The 21230-nt window shown below is 37.1% G+C and overlaps 2 protein-coding genes across 3 annotated transcripts; both read right to left on the bottom strand.

Annotated features, from left to right (window-relative positions):
• Nucleotides 1-1765: 1765 nt before the first annotated feature.
• On the bottom strand, nucleotides 1766-13036 carry gtf2h4 (general transcription factor IIH subunit 4). Its single transcript, XM_005814350.2, has 14 exons — nucleotides 12688-13036; nucleotides 12500-12618; nucleotides 12312-12416; nucleotides 11089-11220; nucleotides 8978-9160; nucleotides 7889-7997; nucleotides 7447-7515; nucleotides 7124-7207; nucleotides 6659-6824; nucleotides 6011-6141; nucleotides 4485-4532; nucleotides 4313-4391; nucleotides 3327-3388; nucleotides 1766-2217 (listed from the first exon to the last, which is right to left on the bottom strand). Exons 2-14 carry the CDS (start codon nucleotides 12613-12615, stop codon nucleotides 2107-2109), a joined length of 1395 nt encoding a protein of 464 aa, XP_005814407.1. The 5' UTR covers nucleotides 12616-12618; nucleotides 12688-13036; the 3' UTR covers nucleotides 1766-2106.
• A 2609-nt stretch (nucleotides 13037-15645) lies between these two features.
• On the bottom strand, nucleotides 15646-17323 carry znrd1 (zinc ribbon domain containing 1). Of its 2 annotated transcripts, none has more exons than XM_014474662.2 (5): nucleotides 17238-17323; nucleotides 16374-16535; nucleotides 16133-16236; nucleotides 15941-16050; nucleotides 15646-15866 (listed from the first exon to the last, which is right to left on the bottom strand). In XM_014474662.2, the coding sequence occupies exons 2-5, from the start codon at nucleotides 16489-16491 to the stop codon at nucleotides 15842-15844; spliced, it is 357 nt and encodes a 118-aa protein (XP_014330148.1). In that variant the 5' UTR covers nucleotides 16492-16535; nucleotides 17238-17323; the 3' UTR covers nucleotides 15646-15841. The 2 variants fall into 2 exon arrangements, with proteins under 2 accessions (XP_014330148.1, XP_023200349.1); XM_023344581.1 differs by having other exon boundaries at nucleotides 16374-16554; nucleotides 17238-17300.
• Between the last annotated feature and the right edge of the window lie 3907 nt (nucleotides 17324-21230).

The raw sequence follows: 21230 nt of genomic DNA, 5'->3' as shown, positions 1-21230 counted from the left end.
TTTTTCATTTGTCTTTGTTAATTAACATTTTGATTTAAAAAGTAAGAATGTGTGCTTATGTAACAAAACAAATACATATAATTAAGAATTCTCATATAGGGAACAATGAATGCAAAAGGATTTACCATGCAAAACATTGATATTTGCCAAATTATAGTAAAATATGAGGCTGCAGATGATAAATTAAAAGCCCAAAGACTTCTTCGGCTCCTAAAGAAGCTGAGTCAGCTCTCTGAGAAGAACCAAAATTCTCATCAACACAATAGAATTGCTCCATTAGCTCTATGTTGAGGGCATCCCTACAGTGGTTCTGAAGTTCAAACCACATCATCAAATCACTAAACACAACTACAAATTGAAAAAGTCCAAGTAGAAATGAACTGGAATGTTACTCAGTGGTCCAAAAGTCTCCACAGTTCCTGATGACTGGGTGACATTTTATTTAGTGGTCCTGGTCCACTGGGATTTCTGAAGTCAATGCAGCTGTCCTAAGACATTTCAGAGCACTTCATGCTTCCCTCTGCTGACAAGCTGGATGGAAATGCTAATTTGATTTTTTCATACTGGCCCACACAGTGACCATGGTGTTCCTGTGTTTGGTTGGCCAGCAAACCCCAAAGAGAATCTGAGGTATTGTCCAGTTGATGTGTCCGTGCCACTCCAGCCACGTTATTGTGTGTAATAAATGTGAACTTCATTTTTTAAATAAAACTGTGAATATTTCACATTCTTAGTTTGGTTAGATTAAGTATGTGAAATCTTAATCTAATCAGACTAAGATTAGATTAATCTAAATCTTAGTAAGGTCAATTGTAAAACTGTTTAATGACAATAATTTGCTTTGCATCACAAGTGCCAGATTTTGTTTAACATGATTGCAATATAGTTTTGAAATGGCCAGAGAGTTTCTTTATCAAATAGAGGCATGATTTAATAATAGTGCAAAATTATTTGCTCTATTAAAAGCAAATAAATTGTCATTAAACAGTTTAACAATTGTAAAATTGTACAACTTTACAATTACCGTATTTCCCGCACTATAAGGCACACCTTCAATGAATGGCCTATTTTAAAACTTTTTTCATATACAAGGTACACCGCCTTATAAGGCGCATAGAATAGACGCTACAGTAGAAGCTGGGGTTATGTTATGCATCCATTAGATGGAACTGCGCTAAAAGGAATGTCAACAAAACAGTCAGATAGGTCAGTCAAACTTTATTAATAGATTACAAACCAGCGTTCTGAAAACTCCGTTCATTCCCAAAATGAATAAACAGATGTTTTTATTATTTTCCCCAAGGTAAAGTCAGTGACATGGTATTTTCGTGACACAGTTTATCCTTTAACAACAGCAAGGTATAACATATAGTGGAGGCGAACTTTTCCTCGATTCAATAAACACGTAAAAAACAGTCTGATACTGTTACGGTAAATCAAACGTTAGTGCAATCACAATATATATCCACTTCCGAACCATTGATTCGTTCATGTTAAATTCTCTCGCTGCTGCTCTATTCCCATGTTCTACTGCGTGACTGATCGCCTTGAGCTTAAACTCTGCGTCGTAAGCGTGTCTCTTAATAGGAGCCATTTTAGGGTCTTTACACAAAATCCAGCATGCACTGCGCGCTTCTTCTTCTACGGGGGAAAATGAAGTCGGCGGCTGCTTACTGTAGTTGCGAGACCTGTTGTGGCTCAATATTGGTAAATATATAAGGCGCACCATATTAAAAGGTGCACTCTCGGCTTTTGAGAAAATTGAAGGTTTTTAGATGCGCCTTATAGTGCGGAAAATACTGTATATAGTTTTACAATTTTACAATTGTAAAACTGTTTAATGACAATAATTTGCTTTGCATCACAAGTGCCAGGTTTTGTTTAACATGCTTGTAATATAGTTTTGAAATGGCCAGAGAGTTCCTTTATCAAATAGAGGCACGATTTAATAATAGAGCAAAATTCCTACAACAGAAATCCACAAAAATAAATCAACAAATATGATTAATTTATTTAATAAAAAAAAACGTGAGAGAATGTACAAGATTCCAAACTGACAGTAGTAAACATATGCGGGGTCACTGCTCCATGAGCAGCTTCCTCTGGCTATATGTGAGACCTCTGTCGTTTCCAGAACCTCTTGACCTCGCTGTGTCCTTGGGATGTCACCACCATCACCCTGTGAGCCACATCCTGCCACACCAGACAGCCCAAACCCTGCACAATGACAGCTTGATTAAACAGCATCAGAACAGCAGAAAACCAGGATGTTACAAATCAATCACATTCAATCAAATTGATTATGAAATGGTTTTATGAAAAATTTACAAAAAACCCTTAATGTCAAAATGAAAACTAATTTCATTTAGTTTTCAATATAATGAAACTGACAGCCATTTTTTCTATTGCATTCAGGTCTGGGCTTTGACTGGGACATTACAGAATATATACCTTGCTGTCTCAAATCATTTCTGTGTAGTTTCAGCTACGTTTTGAGATTGGAATAACTCATTACAAACAGTATGTTGGTCTGTGACTATGGGGGAATTTTTCTGCCATTATCTGAGAGCACACATTTTCAGTCTGAAAGCAGGATTACATGTCTTTTGTTCTCAAAACTTTTAATACTATTGCTTACATTTTCATTTTGAAAGCAGGATTTCATGTCTTTTTTCTCAAAATTTGTAATGTACTCAAAACTTCTCATACTCTTGCAAAACTCTCTGCTTGCTTGCGAAACATTTTCTGCTTGCTTTTGGAACAAAAATGCACCGTCAACTGGGAACCTATCAACCAATAGAATGAAAGTGTTGCACTGGGTGAGTTTGTTTAATTCTAGCAGGTGTGCGTGTGTCGCTACTAATAATTGTAGCAACCTGCGCCACCCACTGGAGAAGAGAGAAACAACAATCTCAGCTTTCTGCTCCGTAGGACACTAAACATCTGCCTGCAGTGTGCTACTGTTAGCTACTGATCGCTAACAGCCTTCTGATCAACCAGGTTACAACATCTATCTAAATATATATATTTATATTTATCTAAATATAAATATCTAGATAAATATCATTTAAAATTTATCTGGATAAATATAATTTAAGCTTACATTTTCATTTCCTGAAATGAAAATGTAAGCAAAGTATTAAAAGTTTTGAAAAGAAAGACATGTAATCCTGCTTTCAGACTGAAAATGTGTGCTCTCGAATTATGGCAGAAAGATTCCCCCATATGTGACAGTTGACTAAATACCCAGAGGAATACTTGTCAGCTGCTGAATATTTTTCAAGCTGAAAAAGGGTGGCATTATTTGTCAGAAAGTACGTTCCAACCTGAGCTCTGTCTCGCAGCACCTCAAAGTCTGCTTGGGACAGGAACTGATTGTAGAGCACTCCTGAAAGAGAAAAAAAAACATTCTGAGCTAGTTGTGTCCAGGTTATGAGCTCAATACCATCCCTTGTTCTCTTACAAGAACTTAGAAGAGGAGTCAGCATACAGTTGGATAAATAGTTACTCTGATGCTGAGTTTGCAAGTTTCCCCATTAAAAACATAATGTCAAGGGTAGATTTATTTTACCTGCCTTGAAAGTATTCTTAAAAGCTTGTCTTTTATTCTGCAGCTCATGTGACCATACCAAGTGGGGAGTTGAAAAGTTAGAAAACGCTCAACAATTGTCTTGTACACAACCTCTAGTTGGCATACTCCAAGGTCCCAGGAGAGGAACAAAATTTCACACAAGACCAGAGTGCAACGGTCCCATTTCCAAATATGGTATTGGTCAGCCATGTGCTCCCTTACTGTTTGCTGCAGCGAGGTGTACTTGGAACTCCGTGCAACCAGGTAACGGCGGTATGGGAGCTGCAGCTGCCATTACACTACTACGTCTACTATATTACTATGATAACTAGCTAATTCTAGAATTAGATAAAATTAGCTAATTCTATCTGCAATAGAATTGGTTCAGTTCAGTCCAGACTGTAATCCAATTTCTTCTTTGTTTTTATGGCGGTATAGCCCTATTTGCCTTCATCTTTACAACTACATCTTTACTAGCAGGTTTTTGATACCAGTATCATTGTGAATGACATGATGTGGCCCAGCTCTAGAGCCCAACAGGGCAGAATCACGATTACAATTTTGTCCTGGCTATACAGTATGTTAACTTAAAAAAAATCTTTTTATCTTTGTGTGACTCTACATGCTTTGATTATCTGTCACTTTGCTGCTGTTCCACTGAATTTTCCAAACTGTGGAACAGTAAAGAATAGTTCCATTTTATCTAACAGTTCCCTGGGCTCAGACAGGTCTCACACTCACCCTCCGTGAATTGCAGCCGATCTCTCTCAAGCTCCCACAGTCTGATCTGGTCTGTTATAGTTGGAGGCAGCACTGGGGTCTGAAACACATGCATGCAAAATAAAGGGCCTGTGTGGTGCCTTAAAATGTCAGCAGGACATAATTTCTTTCTTGAAAAGTGAGCCAACAATACCTGTGTGAGCAGGACAGGGTGAGCTCTGGTCCTTAGAAAGTGGATGATCTAATAAAACACAAAGTACAACACATGGTACAAAAGATGTCATGTGCAGCTGCATGTTTTTTTCTGGTATATAAATTATACATATATTTTTTATTAAAACTAAAAATATTTAATCACATATTTCATAATATGCACAAATGCAATTTTGAAAAATAGAAAAATGCCCCTCTAATGTGGAAAAATATTCAGATATTTTGCAAATTTATTAAAAATAGAAATGAAAGAAATCACAATTTTCTAAGCAGGGTTTCCCTGCAAGAAAACTTGTTAAGCCCGGTGGTCGGGGTCCGAGGCAGTCCACTGGCAGCCCAATGTGTTTTTGTATTAAAAGATGTTAAGTAAACAAGTAAAATATTACCAGATAACATCACCAGTGAAATACTATTTAAAACCACAACTATAGTCTTAAAAACAGCAAATCAAAAAAGTACTATTAAAAAAATATAAATTATTTGCACTTCTGTTAAATCCAACTTGAGTCAGCAGGTGCTTAAGGCCCCCAGGCCTTCAGGGGCCCCATAAATGGTAACATTTTAACACAGGTATAGAAATTTAACATTTGTTTATTAAAGATACCAATGCTGCTAAATTTGATTTAGATTTAATTTATGTGGCTTTAGTAGCTTTCCATTTTGTGTCCATTGAATTTTTAATAAACGCCAAAGAGACTGTTTTGGTTGGCTGAGCTCTATGGGACGAGTTTTTCTGATCTCTGCACAGCAGGCATTTGATATATCACAGTTTGATGCATCGTGTCACCGCAATAATAATAATAATAATAGTAATAATAATAATAATAAGAAGAAGAATAAATTAAAAAAAACATGTTGCTGCGTGACTACAAGCGCAAAAGCTCCTCCACAGGCTGAACCATCGGTCGACTAACGTACTGCCTAACTGAGAAACACATACATAAACTTTATCAGTGCAGACACAGAGCCACACATTGGGCAGGATGGTTAAGAAACCTATACATTATAGGTACTTTTTGTTTAGTACAGCCTCTATTTCTTTTGGATTATGATCATCTTAAATTATCTACTAATTAAAAGTCATCAGTGTTTTGTGACTATTTTCTTATAGAAACATAAGTGATAACCTGATAATATGTAGGAAATTTCTAAATGCATCATTTTTAAAAAAAAAATTTAAAACCATTATTAAGTGCATAATTCATATGCAACAATAAATTTTATTTCCTGTTTATTTAGTTTATTAGTACATTAAAAATGGAATAGAATTCAATCTATTAGTGGGTGCATTACCAAATTATGCCAATAGAAAAAGGATTATGAATTGCCTTGTTTCTGAAAATGTGCTATATAAATAAAATTACCTGGAGAACAACTGGCAAGTAATAAGTAAAAAAGGGGAGAATATGGAGAACTGAAGGGCTTTTGGTTTGGTTCTGCATCTCTTCTGTTTAAATTCCCTTCCCTGAGTCATTACTGTGCAGGTCTGCCTGACAGTCCACACACCTGCTGAGCGGTAATTCCGTTAGCGATGGCCTGCTGAACGGATTCTCTTGTAAGCTGAGCGACCACCACGTTGGGAAAGCGATACAACATTTCACTGAAAAGAGCCACCAGAGCAATTTGAAGTTCTGAATCTGAAAAACAAAAGCAAGCGAGAATATATTCTGTAGGGATGAATGAAGTTTTATCACTTGAAAAAAAGCAGCTGTGTTACTAAAGGTCTGGACCTATTGCTTCCATATTAGTGGTGTCAATATGTTCAGTTGAGAAGTAAAAAAACATTTTCTTTGATAAAAATGTATTCGGCTAAAAAGAACAGCTGTGGCAAAAGTGTTGGGTGAATGAATTGGATTTCTATGACATGAGTCTTGACATGGAACATGGTGTTATGAACTCAACAGAAAGTCCATAACTTTATTCACTTCAGATTGTGTGACTGCTTATAATCAGTTTGAATATATGTAATGTTGAATTTAAAGGATTGTTTGTAAAGTGGCATGAGATGACGTTATGAATTGGTGCTTTATAAATAAACTGAATTGATTGCTACATATGCCAGTACACTATAAAACAAAAGAAGAAACAAACGCATTCTGGAATGAGGTGGCCTTTTTTAACCAACCATCCTATACAAATTTTGTTCAGTCATACCTGTGTAGGCGTAGAGACGATAATTGGTTTCCACAACAATGAAGCCACCATCTTTAGTTCCAGGAATGGAAGCAATGTTGGTGGAGGAGGTAGAGGCAGAGCTGGTAGTTACTCCAGCAGCCAAAGTAATTGCCAGTCTGGTGGGATAGTACCGCCGGGACTTCCTCTGAATATACATGGTGGAGGAATTATATTCTAAAAATATTTTTTACACTACTACAGACAGATTACACTTATTTCTTTTCTTTCACGTCACCTGAAAACTATTTAAGCAAACACTACCAACTCCTCCTTGTGAATGTAGAAAATGATCATTACATTCATGACAATAAATGACTTGTAAATATGATAATTATGCAGTTAATTAAAACGATGACACCTCATCTGATATTTTCATTCTCCTTTTTGCATCAATGGATTAAACTGGGAAAAAAAATAAAGAGCTGGTGAATTAAGAGGTCTCACCTTCCTCTGAAACACCAGTCCAAACTCCCGAAGGTGCTGCAGGAAAGTTAGCAATGACTCACTCATCCCCTCCACTGAGTAATCCTGAAGCACCGGCAGTACATGGTGAATAACAAGAAAGACAAAAATCAGTCTGGAAATACCAGGCCACAGGGAGGCAGATCAGAATGTGTCAGTTCCAGCAGGACGGTGAGTTTGACTGATGCCTCTAAAGCCGCAACTACTAGGGCTTAAGGAGAACCTGTGGTACTGCGGGCCAACAAACAGTGGCTTTGATAAAAAGACACTAAATATGAGAATCCAAGCAAAAAGTTTTCACTCACTCTCCCCAAAGTAGAAAAACTGAGCTGGAACAAGAAGGATAAGATCTCCACAAGGTCCATCCCTCTAGACTGCAAGACAAAAACAAGAAAACAGCAAAAATGTATGTACATATACAAGAGAAAAAGAGAATTATCCAAATTGTTTGTCGCAGTAAAACTAAAAAGGTTGAAGGACTGGGCCAACTCTACCATTTTTTTTTATTTATTTCTTCAGATTTTCATTACAGGACAGAGCATGTTGCGTTTTCCATCTTATGGATTTGAACTTGGATGAGAGTAAACAAGGCAGTAATGGAATACAATAAAAATACATTTGGAACTTTACTTTGCAATGTTTATGGTTAGAAATCCCTCAGAATAGAGTACAACAACATGACTATAACTATAACCTGAATACTAAACATTCAACACTTCTACTATCCAGCTCCAAGTTTAGTGTTACCTGAGCAGTTTTGAGGTACTGCAAAGTGAAGTACCAAAGCTGAGAGGCTGTGTCCAGAAGGAGGAACTGAAAACCAGCGGAAGTGATGTACGGTGCTTCCCCTGCCTCACTTATATTGAAAGAAAATGAGAGAGCAAGATGAGAAACAGTTCTTCGTCTTGACCTTTAACATGACCATTCTGCATGAAAGGTCTTTCCAGTTGACAATCTTGTGTTAGCGTCCGCTCAGACAGTAATTTATTGAACAGAGTATCTATTTGAGTCACTAAACTAAATGTTGAGAGCTTATTCTAGAACAAGTGAGCATATGGATGGCCAACTACAACTTCATATTAACCTTTCCCACTGTAGCAATGAACCTTTTAGCTAATGAAATAATTTGAACTTGAAGTCTACAACTAAAACAACCACACACTTACATTCTTCATGGGATTCATTCAGCCAATGACTGTTAAAATACACCAAATTCATTAATATTACAGAGATGTTTTTTGAAGATTTGACTGATGGCTGTTGATATTTTCTGTTATGAAGATTACACCAGAAGAGCTGTTTTAAACACTACCGTTTCAATTATTGATGGTTTGTATTATGAGTAAGTAATTTTTGTTTCTGACTTATGCATAGATTTTCAATCCAGTTAAATGTCCATTAGCGCAGTGGAGATAAAATATGTAAAACTTAACGGCCACTGATCTTCAGCATTTGCTGGAAATCCTGGCAGTGATTTTTACAATGAACTCAAATCTCTTCTACTAGTTTCTTTATATGTTGAAGTGACATCCAGGCTTTCAATACTTTCAGTATTCTGGCCTGTTTGTGGTAACAGACGGCCCCTTCTGCTACTTTTGGCTGTTTTCTTATCACTTTCTTATCACTGCAAAGCAAATATAGTAAATGCAATTTTATCATATTGACATCATCGTCCTGTTCAGTGAAACCTGAACAGGCAATATGGCAATTACAAAAATTCTACATAAATTTCACAGTAATTGGGAAATTAAATTGGTTACCATCTGATTTACAATTAACTCAGGTATTTTTCTTTATATGGTGGTAAAGCATTAAGTGAGCTGGATTTGTCTGTACCTTCTCATGAGGCCGGCTTGAATCAAGAGCTGAGCCAGGTCTTGACTAACAGCACTAGGTGAACCCACCATGAACTGCAGGATCACTTCCCAGCGTTCCATAGCATAGCGGTCCAGGCTCTCAATGTCGCGTGCATGGCGGTCAGGCCCCAGGCTGCTCCCCTCGTCCGCCCACTGTGCACCTCTGAAGAGCAGAACAGCATCCCGTCATTTAACAGAGCAGAGAAATTCTAATATTTTGAAGCCCATAGCATTAGCCAGTCAAGTTCTGGCAGAATAAGAGAGAATTTTTTATTTTATTTTTTTTACATAATATGACATTGGTTGGATTACAAAAGAAATTCAAGCTGATAGATGAAGCCGTTTCTCTCACACAAAGACCCTGCAGACATGGTGCTGTCAGAGCTAGCTAGACATTAATGTAGCCCAGATAAAGAACTAAACATGTTAAAGGCATCCACCCTTATGATTTTAAAGTGGAGCCAGTTTCACCATCTGAAACTGTGGCAAATTTAAAATATCAAAGCTTGTTTCTGGACTGTCATCTTATCTTTGCTGAAAATACTGATTCAATTTTTAAGAAATCTCAGAGACTCCATCTTAAGAAAACTGAATGGCCTTGGGGTGAGAATTTATTGTCATTCAATTGCACACTTAAAATGTACATATTGAGCAAAATTTCATAAGAAGACCTCAATTATATCAGATTAGGGACGCGATGGTGGCGCAGTGGGTAGACCCCTGTATGGAGGCCTCAGTCCTTGTCACGGGTTCGAGTCCTGGCCCATTGACCTTTGCTGCATGTCTTCTCTCTCTCTCATTACCCACTTTCCTGTCAATCTACTGTAAAGTAAAGGTCACTTAATTGTCATTGCACAGTAAGCAGTACAACGAAATCAATGGTACAACTCTGCTTAGGGCATTTATAAACAGTCAAAACGAATAAGAACAGACAGAATTATGATCTGTGGAAGTAAATGTGTTTTTCGGTCTTTGTCTGGCTCTATACTCCGGTGCCGTCACCACGATGTAAATAGAGCCGGTCAGCCTGCAGACAGTTGACTTCTCTTGTTTGCCAGTTTGAACTTCTGAGCTCAGTGAGGTGCTGTAGGGTTCCTTATGGCAGCTAAACCATCTATAAGAAGCCATTCACTCCTGTGCAATAACTTTTTTTTTCTGTGAGTACAAACTGTTGACATTGTGATTGTACAAATGCATTTTATTTAATGTTTGGAGAGTCAAAGTAAAACTCTCACCTCAGTGGAGAAAGTTTTATCTCTTTTTACATATTTTTACACCAAGAGCAGAAAAGAAATCAAAAACATAATGTCAACTGACAGCTTAATAAATCTGAGATTCACTTTAAAGGGTTTTGTGATGAAATAGCATATGTAATTTGTCATATGCAACTTGTAACGCAAGTCTTCTATGTTGAAATAAAAAGGTCATAACTTATAAAAGAACTTATTAAAAAGCCATTAAAATGTTTAGAAACTATCTTGTTGCAGCTACTTTGGAGAGGACATAAAGGTGGTAACTTTATGATAATCTAAGAGTTTTTCTCCACAGTCAAATACGGCATGTATTTAAAGATTGACTTGTAAGTCAGTTATTTTAAATAAACTGCATCCCGATTTTAATTCTGTTAAAATTCTGCTACATATTTATGTAGCAAAATGTAGGCAAATATTTCTATGCCTAAAGTTAAATCAATTTTTTACAAGTGAGGTCCATCGTGCCATACGGCAACATGTTGTAAAAAACATTCCAAACACGCCAGGCAACTGCACAGAATGACAGTAGCTTCCTCTTTTATAAGTTAAAACATGTTACCAGAGAATACGACCTGCAGTGGAGATTAAACTAAGATGACTGAAACATAATAATTCAAAAATTTTACTAATCCAAAATGTTTAAGACTATCTCCACTGTGCAGCTCAAGGTAAATCACGGTCATTTTTAGTGTAAATTTCTAACATAACAAATCTGTTTTTAGCCTGGTAGATGCAGTGACAATGTCGCTACGTTAGCCTCTGCCACGTCACCCAGTCTGGAGTACAAAGAATGAGTGAGGCCATAAAAATAATGATGCTTTTTCAAATGCAGACATACCCTCCAAGCAATGCTGTGCCCAGGTTGTCTTTGAACACTGGATTTAAAATGTATCCTTGAAGCCCACCTTGAAGGTGCTGACTGTGCCAAAGGCGAAGACCGGTCAGCACTGTGACACAGTCATCATGATCCCTGCAGGAACACATAAAATAACAAATAAATACAATCAGTTAAACTAAAACCAGTGAGAAACACAATCAGACAATCTTTGTTCTGTTGAGAGGGTGATAGAAAGGCTTCGGGTTCCCAGAGTCATCTTATTATTTCCACAATCACAATGTTTCATAAAACTTGTCCATTTGTCTACATATGAATAAAAATAAACAATGTTAATACATTTCAACGGCTTTGGACTAATTGTTAATTGATAAGCTAATTTGAAAAATGTTCTCTTGGAAGAAGAGAAAAAGCAGAAAAAAATTATCTCCAACAGGTGCAGTGTTGTGAAAAAGCTTTTACCTCTTCACAGATTTCTGTTTGTGATTTTTACACTTGAATGTTTCTGATCAACAACAAGGACAAAAAATACCTAAGGAAATAAAAAAGGTTTTCACATGATGGTTTCATTCATTAAGGGAAAAGAGAAATACAAACAAATAGGAAAGCTGAATTTAATTCTTAACCACAACGAGGGTTAATTAGTCCTTTAGTACTCTCTGTCTGAATGGTTTGATTTGCAGAGCATGTTTATCTCCAGGACACAGAACCAATCTCCATGATGATAACTGGATGTTCCCATATTATACTTGTTTGAACAGATGAAGATTGCATCTCCAAGAATTTGTACCCAAGGTGGGATGAAGCAGACTTGTGGAGATCCACAATTCTCTTCCTGATCTCTTGGTTGATTATTAAGATTTTTTTTATTATTATGTCACACAAGCAAGCAGTGTTGGATCAAATATTTTAAGTACAGTTACCAGTTGCAAAGCCATCATACCATCATCCTCTGAGCATTCTGAAAATGTTTAAAGGTGGTGTACGCTTAGTTCTGTATTCTCAAAACAAATTCCCTTACTTTTCTGACACTGAGCATATAAAATATACTGGGTCCTATTCAACCCAAAACAAATATAGTCTACTTTAACCCCAAACAGTAAAAAAAAAAAAGCCAGTATATCTTTTTATAAATTATAAATATGGAGTCAGCTTAGTTTGTAAGGAGTAGAGATGCTCTTTGTGTGGTAACACTTTTACTAATGTAAGATAAGGGACTCGCTCACCTCTGACTATTTTTTTGTACCCAAAGTGCCACAGCTGCCTGGGGGAGAGGCTGATCCAGGAACAGCATCCGCATCACATAGTTCTTAGCTAGTGAGGGAAGCTCCCTGGAAACAGAACATCTTGGATTTAATATTACAGGCAGAGGCTGGGTATACAGAATACAAGTCCAACACAGGGTGGTACATACCTGTAGACAGCCAGACATGTTGCTGGGTGGTTATACAGTCTGTCCAGTATCTCAGGATTCAGTTCTCTTAAGTATTCATGGAGATTCTTACACTGCAACTGGACCCGCAGCTTCATGATCTGCCACAGAACCGAAATATTTCAACAATCATAACTACATGCTGCTGGTCGTCTCTACATACTACTCACCTCTAAAATCTGTTAACAGCTGCTCTATCTTCCTTGCATTAGTATAATCAGAACATATATATTCTGTAAAAAAAAAATTAAGGCAGGATGACCCTGTCGACCTGTCTTAAATTGTGTTTAAATTGGTTGTGTTTCTCGTCTGGATCGGACGAGAAACACAACCTTGTCAAAAAAAAAAACCTTCACGGTTATTTGGCAACGAACCGTGAAGGAGAGTAAGACAGGACGACAAACTCTTCGTTGTAGAAATTTACTTTGAACAAAATAACATGGTCACAGTCCTCTTTTTCCTTTTACTTCTTCTGCTCTTTGGCGGTTTGTAACCCTCCTTAAAGGAGCATTACCGCCACCTACAGCATTGATGCTTTCTAGCTTGTCTGTTGATTTCCCGCTTACAGTTAACGAAACGACATTTAAGATATAAATATTCTTCTTCTTTTGTATTTTATTGGCGGATGGCAAACTAAGGCAAGAATTTTACATGTAAGCAATAAATATGTGTCTATTTAAACACTATAGAAAAAATTATTTTCATTAAGCCCGCAGTTCAGTACAAAATGTCTCCCCCAATATAGTTGTCATGTTGCGTGTGTTTTTTTAAAGTGGACCCAAATGCAGAGAGGTAAAGGCAGCAGGTGATTTTGAAGATTTAATAAAGAATGCTGAGAAAACAAACATACAAAAACACAGGACACCAGAGTCAAATAAAAATAAGACACAAGTAGAATGCGGCGAAACCAGGGAAAAAACAGAAGGCGTGAGGAGAGTATGAAAAGGGTGAGATCAAATACTGGGAGAGTGAATGCTGGGACAATAGACCTGGGCTGATTAGCTAACAGGTTGCAGATGTGAGGGGAAAGAGCAGAAGGCAAACTGAGAAAGAAAGAAAGAAAGAAAGAAAGAGAGACTGAGAGAGAGATATGAAGGTTTAAGCTTCAAAATATAGTGTTATTGATATATTAGTTCCATTTAGTAGAGAAGAAATCAAATCTATTATTAAACAAAAGGTTAAGGAAAGATGGCAGAGACAGTGGGAGGAAGATAGAACTGGTAGATGGCTGTACAGTATTCAAAGAAAAGTTGGTGCAATGAGGAGAACGGGACGGAATAGAAAAGAGGAAACAGTTATATCTAGGTTGCGTTTTGGACATACAAGGTTAAACAGTAATTTATTTAAAATAGGAAAACATCAAACTGGAAGTTGTGATTTTTGCGGTCAAGAAGAGACAGTAAAACATGTTTTGTTGTTCTGTACCAAATATTCTGTTGAGAGAAGGAAATTAGTTAGCTGGTTACAAGAAAATAAATTACAGTTAAATTTACAAGATATTTTGGGAAAAATTTCTAATTCTAAAGATATAAGTTATTTAATTAATTATCTGAAGAAAACAAAATTGATAGAAAAGATTTAAGTGTTGTTATTTTATTATTATTATTTTTTTATTTATTTATTTATTTTTTATTATTGTTTTGTTTGTTTTGTTTTTAGGGGGGTGTATATAGTTAGCGTCCCGATCCACACTCCATTCCAGTAGATGGCGGTAATGCACATCTAAAAGTTGTTTGCCAACCGCCATAAAAAAGGAAAAGAAGAAGAAGAAGAAGATATGAAGGTTTGGGCACATGGGGCCAGAGACAGTCACAGAGGACTAGGAAATGAATCTCGCAGTCCTGCAAACTAAACATAATTAAACTAGAGTAGCTAAAAATAATTACACATTCTTGGTTCAATTGTATTTTTCATTTAGACCACATCAACTGGACAGGTTGGCCATCCTTGTCCAGTGTTTGTCCCGTATCAGTGACTGGCTCTCCAGTAACTTTCTGGTTCTAAACACCAGTAAGAAAGAAACTATGATTATTGCTCCCAGTCACTTTCATCAAGATATCAGCCAAACAATTGCATCCTTCTGCCTGCTAGTGAAATCAAAGGTAAAAAAATCTAGGTGTCACATTTGATTCATCATTAGGCTTCGACTCACATATTAAGGCACATTCTTTCGTTTAAGAAACATTTCTAAAATTAGACAAATAATCTCCAGAGTTGACCTAGAGAAAATCATTCATGCTTTCGTGTCATCTGGTCTGGACTGTAATGCCCTTTTTAACTGCCTGGATAAATCCTCAATTTCACGTTTGCAGTCAATACAAAATGCAGCACCCAGACTTCTCACCAAATCCACTAAGTTATGTCATCACTCCTGTTCTAACTGGCTCAGTTGATTTTAGAATTTTGTTTTAAAGTTCTTGTGCCGACCTACAGAGCATTACATGGCCAGTCTCCTGATTATCTTTGTCATCTTTTAACTAAACATTCTGCTGCTTGTGGTCTTTGTTCTCAGACTCTGAATCTCTTGGTTGTTCTACGAACACGGTTAAAACCTAAAGTGGACCGGGCCTTTCAGTCGGAGGCCCCAAGGATGTGGAATAGCTGGCCCTTGCAGCTCCGTTTTGCTGACTCTGTGGAAGTTTTAAAAAAGCAAACTAAAAACATTTTCATTTTCCCAGGCTTTTATCTCTAGATTTTATTGTGCTTTATGTTTTGTATGGTTTTAAGGTTGATTTCTATTGTACAACTCTTTGTGATTTTATGTCTGTGAAAAGCGCTTTATAAATAAACTTACTTAGGAACAGAATATGCTTTGGATCATTGTAGATCCAAAGCCCCTTTAAAGGGGTTTTGCATATTTTCCTTATTTAAAGAAAGGCAACTACTTTACAAATTTATTTTGGGCTTGACTGAAGAAAAAAGAAAAAAAAATATAGTCTTAGATTCTGTATAGTCGGGAAAACTATGTAATACTGGCAAATACTGGTTACCAGCCATAACAGCAATATTATTATAAGATGTTGATATTGCCACACATTTTTATAATTGTACATCTCTACATTTTTGTTTATATTAATTGACCATCTTTACTAAATGTTCATATTTAAAACAATTTAGGAAACATCATGTGAATTTTAACTAACTGTAAACTTTATTTCCACCACAAACAAGTCATACAAGAAAAGTAGAGTTTGTTGAGTCTAGTTCACAACAATCCTGACAGACTTCCTCTGAAGTGAGATTCCAGGTACAGAACCCAACTTGGATCTGACAGCAGTGTTTTGTAGTAAATAGATTTGCCTGTAGACACTTGGAATATTTTTGTCAGGAGTCTTCCTTCTCTTGATACCTAAAACATAAAGATAGAAACTGAGGAAAGTCATCACATAGCTGTAAAGAAATGTAAAGGTCTCTTGAAGTCACCTGCAGTTTATGCAGGTGAAGAACACAGTCTGTCCTTCATCTGCAGATCTCATCTGTCTAGTGTGGTAAATCATCCCTTCTTTATTGCAGCGAGCACATCGTCTGTCAATCTGGAGGATAGCAGAATGCCTCATTATTAAACATTTCCAACCGTTAGCACCACATGGAGCTCTATGAACAGGCTGGTCTTACCACAGGTCCCTTCAGCTCCGAGCCATCATCATCCTTTAGAGCCACTAATGACTGCTGCTCAGGGTTAAACACCACAGCTGAACACACTTCCAGGCCAGAGAAGTCTGGGTAATAAACACAAGGAAGCAAAATCAAGTCTATTTTTCTCTCTTTATATATATATACACATGTATACACATGTAGAGAGAAACGGAGGTATAGATAGATAGAATGTAGTTGGTCAGAATCAGGAGGACAGTACCTGTTACAGGGATGCTGAAGGAGCAGCGAGGGCATCGGACTGTGTTGGATATTCCGGGGAGCGGGAGAACATTCCCGCATTCTTGACAGAAGTTTGGGTCACCAGCAGAACAAGACATGTCTTTCTTTGGAAAAATAATGCGAAGTAGCTGTTTCCAGGAATCTACGGAACAGAACCAGAGCTCCAGGTTTACAGGGCAGGAGCGCGTTTGTTCAGTCACAAGGCCAAAGTTTCCAGAAAACACAACTGTTTCTGTTTTAACAGCTGAGAATCAAGTTGAGTCCTGCTGCTGAACCACTGAAAGTCTTCTTCTTCTACTATACTACAACTACTACTGTATTTTATGGGCGGATGGCAAACCAACTTAAGGTGCATTTACCGCCACCTACCGGACTGCAGTGTAGGTGTAAATGATAGTCCGAGGGAATTTATCAAAGCACACATCAAAGGTGTGTGTGAGCGTGTGCATAAATATGTTTAATGTTTAATACGATTAAACAACCTGGGTTTTTTTAATCTAACTGATTTCGAATAGATTTCGACACATCTACTAGATTGATTATAGAAAATACTTTTCTTCTCTGTTTAACTGACTTTAAATGCTGACGTTCCTATAAATATTTGTTACATTCTAAGACATGTTCCACTGTTTAACTGATCGACAATAATTACAGAACCCCGTTTCGTTTCCCAATCCGAAAAAAAAAACACCGGAAGATGTCTGCTAATCTAACGTTATGCTACCATTCGTGGTACATTTTCTTTCAGACTGAAGTTTGCATCATTATCTCTTTAGAAGGTGTATAACATGAGAAGGTGACAGGTGTTCTCTCTGTGATTTTGCTATAAACTTGTAAAACTTACCTTTTACGCTCAGCAGCCGCGCACAATCACAAGTTTCTGCTTTCACATGCCGGACGTCTTCTTCTTCGGCGTTTAATACCGGCTAGCTTCCCTTGTCCCGCCTTACTGCCTTCTTCTGGTTTGCAATACTATTGCAGTTACTCTAAAGTTTTTCCCATCTTTAACTGGCCTAAAACGTCACATAAATAAAAAAAAAATACTTGAAATTTACAAATGAAAAAAGTATTACATATAGTTAGAGTTTTACAGCTTCTTTTGAAGAACTAATATACAAAATGATAAAGTTATATGTGAAGTATAGTTTTAGATTCATGGAATTGAAATGTATTCATGGAAAAAAAGAAAATAATTACATTAGGAAATATATATATATATATATTTAATCAATCAAAGAGCACCAATCATAATATCTTTTTAGAAAATCCTGAGACATGAGGAAACCTGACATTAAGGAAATTAGATAATCTTAGAAAGCTTACTGTACATTCAAATTCAAAAATACTTTATTAATCCCAAAGGGATTCACTGTATTACAGTGAATCTGAAGAAGCCTCTGACTGAAGATACTCTGTTTTCTCAAGACAGTCTCATAAAGAGGATGATCTTCATGAGACTGTCTGATCTTTCTTGATTTTATGAAAAATCCTTCATTGCATAATCATCTTCAGAGGCTCCACAGTCATCCCCAGAACAGAACCAGCCTTCTTTATCAGGCTGTTGAGCCTTTTTCGGTCTCTGGTTCTGATGCTGCTGCCCCATCAGATGACGGCAGAAAAGATTAAACTCAACAACAGACTTATGACTCAGACTCTTGTCCATCAGTACATCAGTACAGTTCCCTGTGGTGCTCTTGTGTTGCTGACCACCTGGTTAGACACTCAGTCCTTCAGTTTCACAAACTGTTGTCTGTTTGTTAGGTAGTCATATATAGATCAAGGCGATGTTGAGGCCTCCTCTTGTGTCTTCTAGAGTTTCTCCCAGAGAAGATCAGGCTGCATTGTGTTAGATACACTGGATAAATCAAAGATCATGATCCTCATGGTGCTGCCTGCTTTGTCCAGATGACAGTGGGGTTTGCTGAAGAAGGTGTATGATGGCATCATCAACTCCAACTCCAATTTGATAAGCAAACTGCAGCGGGTCCTTGTATGTGCTTGTCTGCTTATTCCGATGGAACAGAATTTGTTTGACTGATTCAATGACGTGTCACAGGAAAAAATATCAGTAATAAAACAGCAGTACAGAGAGCATCCTAAAATAAAATACCTTAGCTTTTGGGAAAAGGTGGGATAGAGACGGATTATCAGTGCTGACTTATCCTACATCCAGGACTTGTACAGGTCAAAGTTCAGGAAAAGGGGCAACTGAAATCACTGCAGACCCCATACATCCTGGACACAAACAGTTCAGGTTTCTGCCTTCATTTTAGAGCTGGAGATTACTATTTATGGAAACCAGCTTTGACCAACAGAGTTTCTTCTCCCCAGCTGTTTCTCTGAGCACACACACAGAACGGGATGGTCTCCTGCAAGCTTTAGATGTCTCTCTGCTTCAGCAGCTCATTAGCAAAGCTCTGCAGAGTATTACTAGTATACCAGTATTACTAGTATGCTAGTAATACTAGTGAAGCAGTTTCATCACTTAATATAAAACAAGGGACTTATCAAAATGTTGCAGGACTCTGGATCTCAAGGAATGCAGCTCGAGACCACTGCTCTAATGTAAACATTAGAACAGTGACAGTGTATCTTTGGTTTTCTTTACCTAAATACCATAATCATTAAAACTGCAAAGAACAGTTTAAAATGTGAAATTAATCTCTATAGTGACCTCTTCCCTTTCTGAAACAATTGGCAATAAATATTGCATTTAAACATAATATATATAGATAAATTTGCCTGTATGCTTGCAAAGGAAGAAATACTCTGCTGCATTTGTTTTTTGCTGTGTTGACATTGTATTGTTTGCACAAGGAACTGATCCTCCCAGTTTAAATTATTTGCCAAGTCACTGGTTAGGACCGTGTGACCTGAAACAGGCAAATTTAGCACTTTTGTGAGCCTTCCTGAACATGTTTGTGAAACAGGATGTAGAAAAGGAAGCAACTAATCAACGAGGAAGCAGAGGTATCTGCTTACTTTGCATAACAGAGATAATCTTTTCCACTTTAAGAAACTAATGTGTATATTCCAATCTTTCTGGGAACACATCTTAAAAAAATAAATAAATAAAAAATAAAAAACCTTAGATTTTACTGAACTGCCCTTTGTTGTGTATGGCTGCTTGCTATACAAACCCAAGACAGAAGCCAGTCTAACATGTCCAGTAAAGTCACACTGCTCTGAATTAAAGCCTTATTCATACATTGAATAACTTCACTTGTAGCTGCTATAACAAAAACAATTTCCCCACATGGGATTAATAGAGCATTTATCTGTCTGCCTGCTGTCTCCCTTTATTCTCCACACCCATTAGGAGGTAATTAGGTGCCAGGTGTCCTCAATCCTGGGGCAGGCTTCATCCTGCTACACTTGTAATGTGTTTGTATAAAAGATCAGTGATTTTCTTGGCTACTACATCTTTCATTCAATGCTGATGTTTCTGAGTCATGGGGTAACAAAAGGGAAAATGCAACTGAACTGTATAAAACAGGAAAGGGATATAAAAAGACATCCAAGGAACTGAGAATACCAACCAGCAGTGTTCAAACTCTATTCTCCTCTGCCTTCTCAAATCTCCAGCCCATAGTGGCAGATGGCTGATTATACTAAGCCAGATTCTGGTTCTGGTTCTGCTGGAGGTTTCTTCATAGGCATAACTTTCTGAAGTGTGGACATGCCCTTACCTGTTTCGGCCTGACAGAGACAGTCCCTACCAATATTTAATACACCTTTCTACCTTAATATGCCTGCATCTATTTGTGGACACTGTGTTCAAACATTAACAGCCAGTGAACGACCACTTTTTAAAATTCCTTTGTAAAATGTAAATGGCAAGTTCACTGAGTGATCTATATTAGTGACTTATTGTGTGCAGCAGTGCGCCAGCGCCACATGCACTATTGCTTTGGGAATATCGGCAACCTGGAAAATGGCACAAGCAAAGAATCTGAAAAAGGGACACAATGTTTTACTATTAACTGTCAACGCTATGACAGCAAGGTAAGGTCCAAGAGATCCACATTTCACAGGTCAGGAAAAAGTTTTAACTTAAAAAAATGTATAAAGAAAGTGGGGAGTAGGCTAACTACTCCTCAGTGGCTTAACTACTTTGACAACCTTAATACCTGTGTCACAGTTTGGTGTGTTTCGGTTCAGTTAACACAAAATATAAGGCGACCCACACATTTACTTTCTGACATTTTATCATTAGAGCAGGTGTTTATTAGATAACCAACCACCACTAGTGTTCAGGCTATCACTTTACAAAATAAACATTAAGTCTGAAAATTCAAAAAACATAAAATTGTAAAGGAGTGAATTCTTTGAGTGTATGTTTATGTACTTTAGGTGTGGGAAATGTTTTTGTGTTTTTTAATATTAATTTCTGATACACTTGAACGTAATCTCTGCTCTGTAGGCACCTGGATCTGTTGTTTGTCGGTTGCCATGGCAACAGGTCTGCGTGTGACATTAAGCTGACATGCACTAAGAGAAAAAAAGAGAAAACAACTGGTTTTGTAAACTTTTGACAAGGGTCACTTGGGTAGTTTCTGTTATTAATATGATTAAAAACAGTAAATACAGCAAACACAGTTGGATAATAAATGGCTCCATCCAACCAACCACTAGCCACAAGTTACCAAACAACTGATAAAAAAAGAGAAATCTGGACAAATCACTACTCAATCTAAAACCTCCCATTCATCAGCAAAATTATTGAAAAATCTGTTTTAAAAGTTAAGTAACTCCCTGCTAGTTTTGCTCTGACTGCATGAAAGTAAGCTTCTGCTCATCTGCATTTATGTGGAATAAATCAGTCTGATCTTTTGTT

Source organism: Xiphophorus maculatus, chromosome 13 (assembly GCF_002775205.1).
Source record: "Xiphophorus maculatus strain JP 163 A chromosome 13, X_maculatus-5.0-male, whole genome shotgun sequence".
NCBI lineage: Eukaryota > Metazoa > Chordata > Actinopteri > Cyprinodontiformes > Poeciliidae > Xiphophorus > Xiphophorus maculatus.
The sequence above is the reverse complement of the archived record's forward strand: the minus strand, read 5'-3'. Positions and strand labels throughout refer to the sequence as shown.

Bases quoted from the DNA above. Each gene is read 5' to 3' on its own strand.
- gtf2h4 (XM_005814350.2), bottom strand. From the start codon at position 12,615: ATGAAGCTGCGGGTCCAGTTGCAGTGTAAGAATCTCCATGAATACTTA. The intron at 12,417-12,499 runs GTATGTACCACC...TTCTGTTTCCAG, and splicing joins ACATGTCTGGCTGTCTACAG to GGAGCTTCCCTCACTAGCTA. The intron at 6,142-6,658 runs GTATGACTGAAC...TTTGTTTTTCAG, and splicing joins TCGTCTCTACGCCTACACAG to ATTCAGAACTTCAAATTGCT.
- znrd1 (XM_014474662.2), bottom strand. From the start codon at position 16,491: ATGTCTTGTTCTGCTGGTGACCCAAACTTCTGTCAAGAATGCGGGAAT. The intron at 16,051-16,132 runs GTAAGACCAGCC...GCTATCCTCCAG, and splicing joins CGGAGCTGAAGGGACCTGTG to ATTGACAGACGATGTGCTCG. The intron at 15,867-15,940 runs GTGACTTCAAGA...TTTATGTTTTAG, and splicing joins TTCACCTGCATAAACTGCAG to GTATCAAGAGAAGGAAGACT.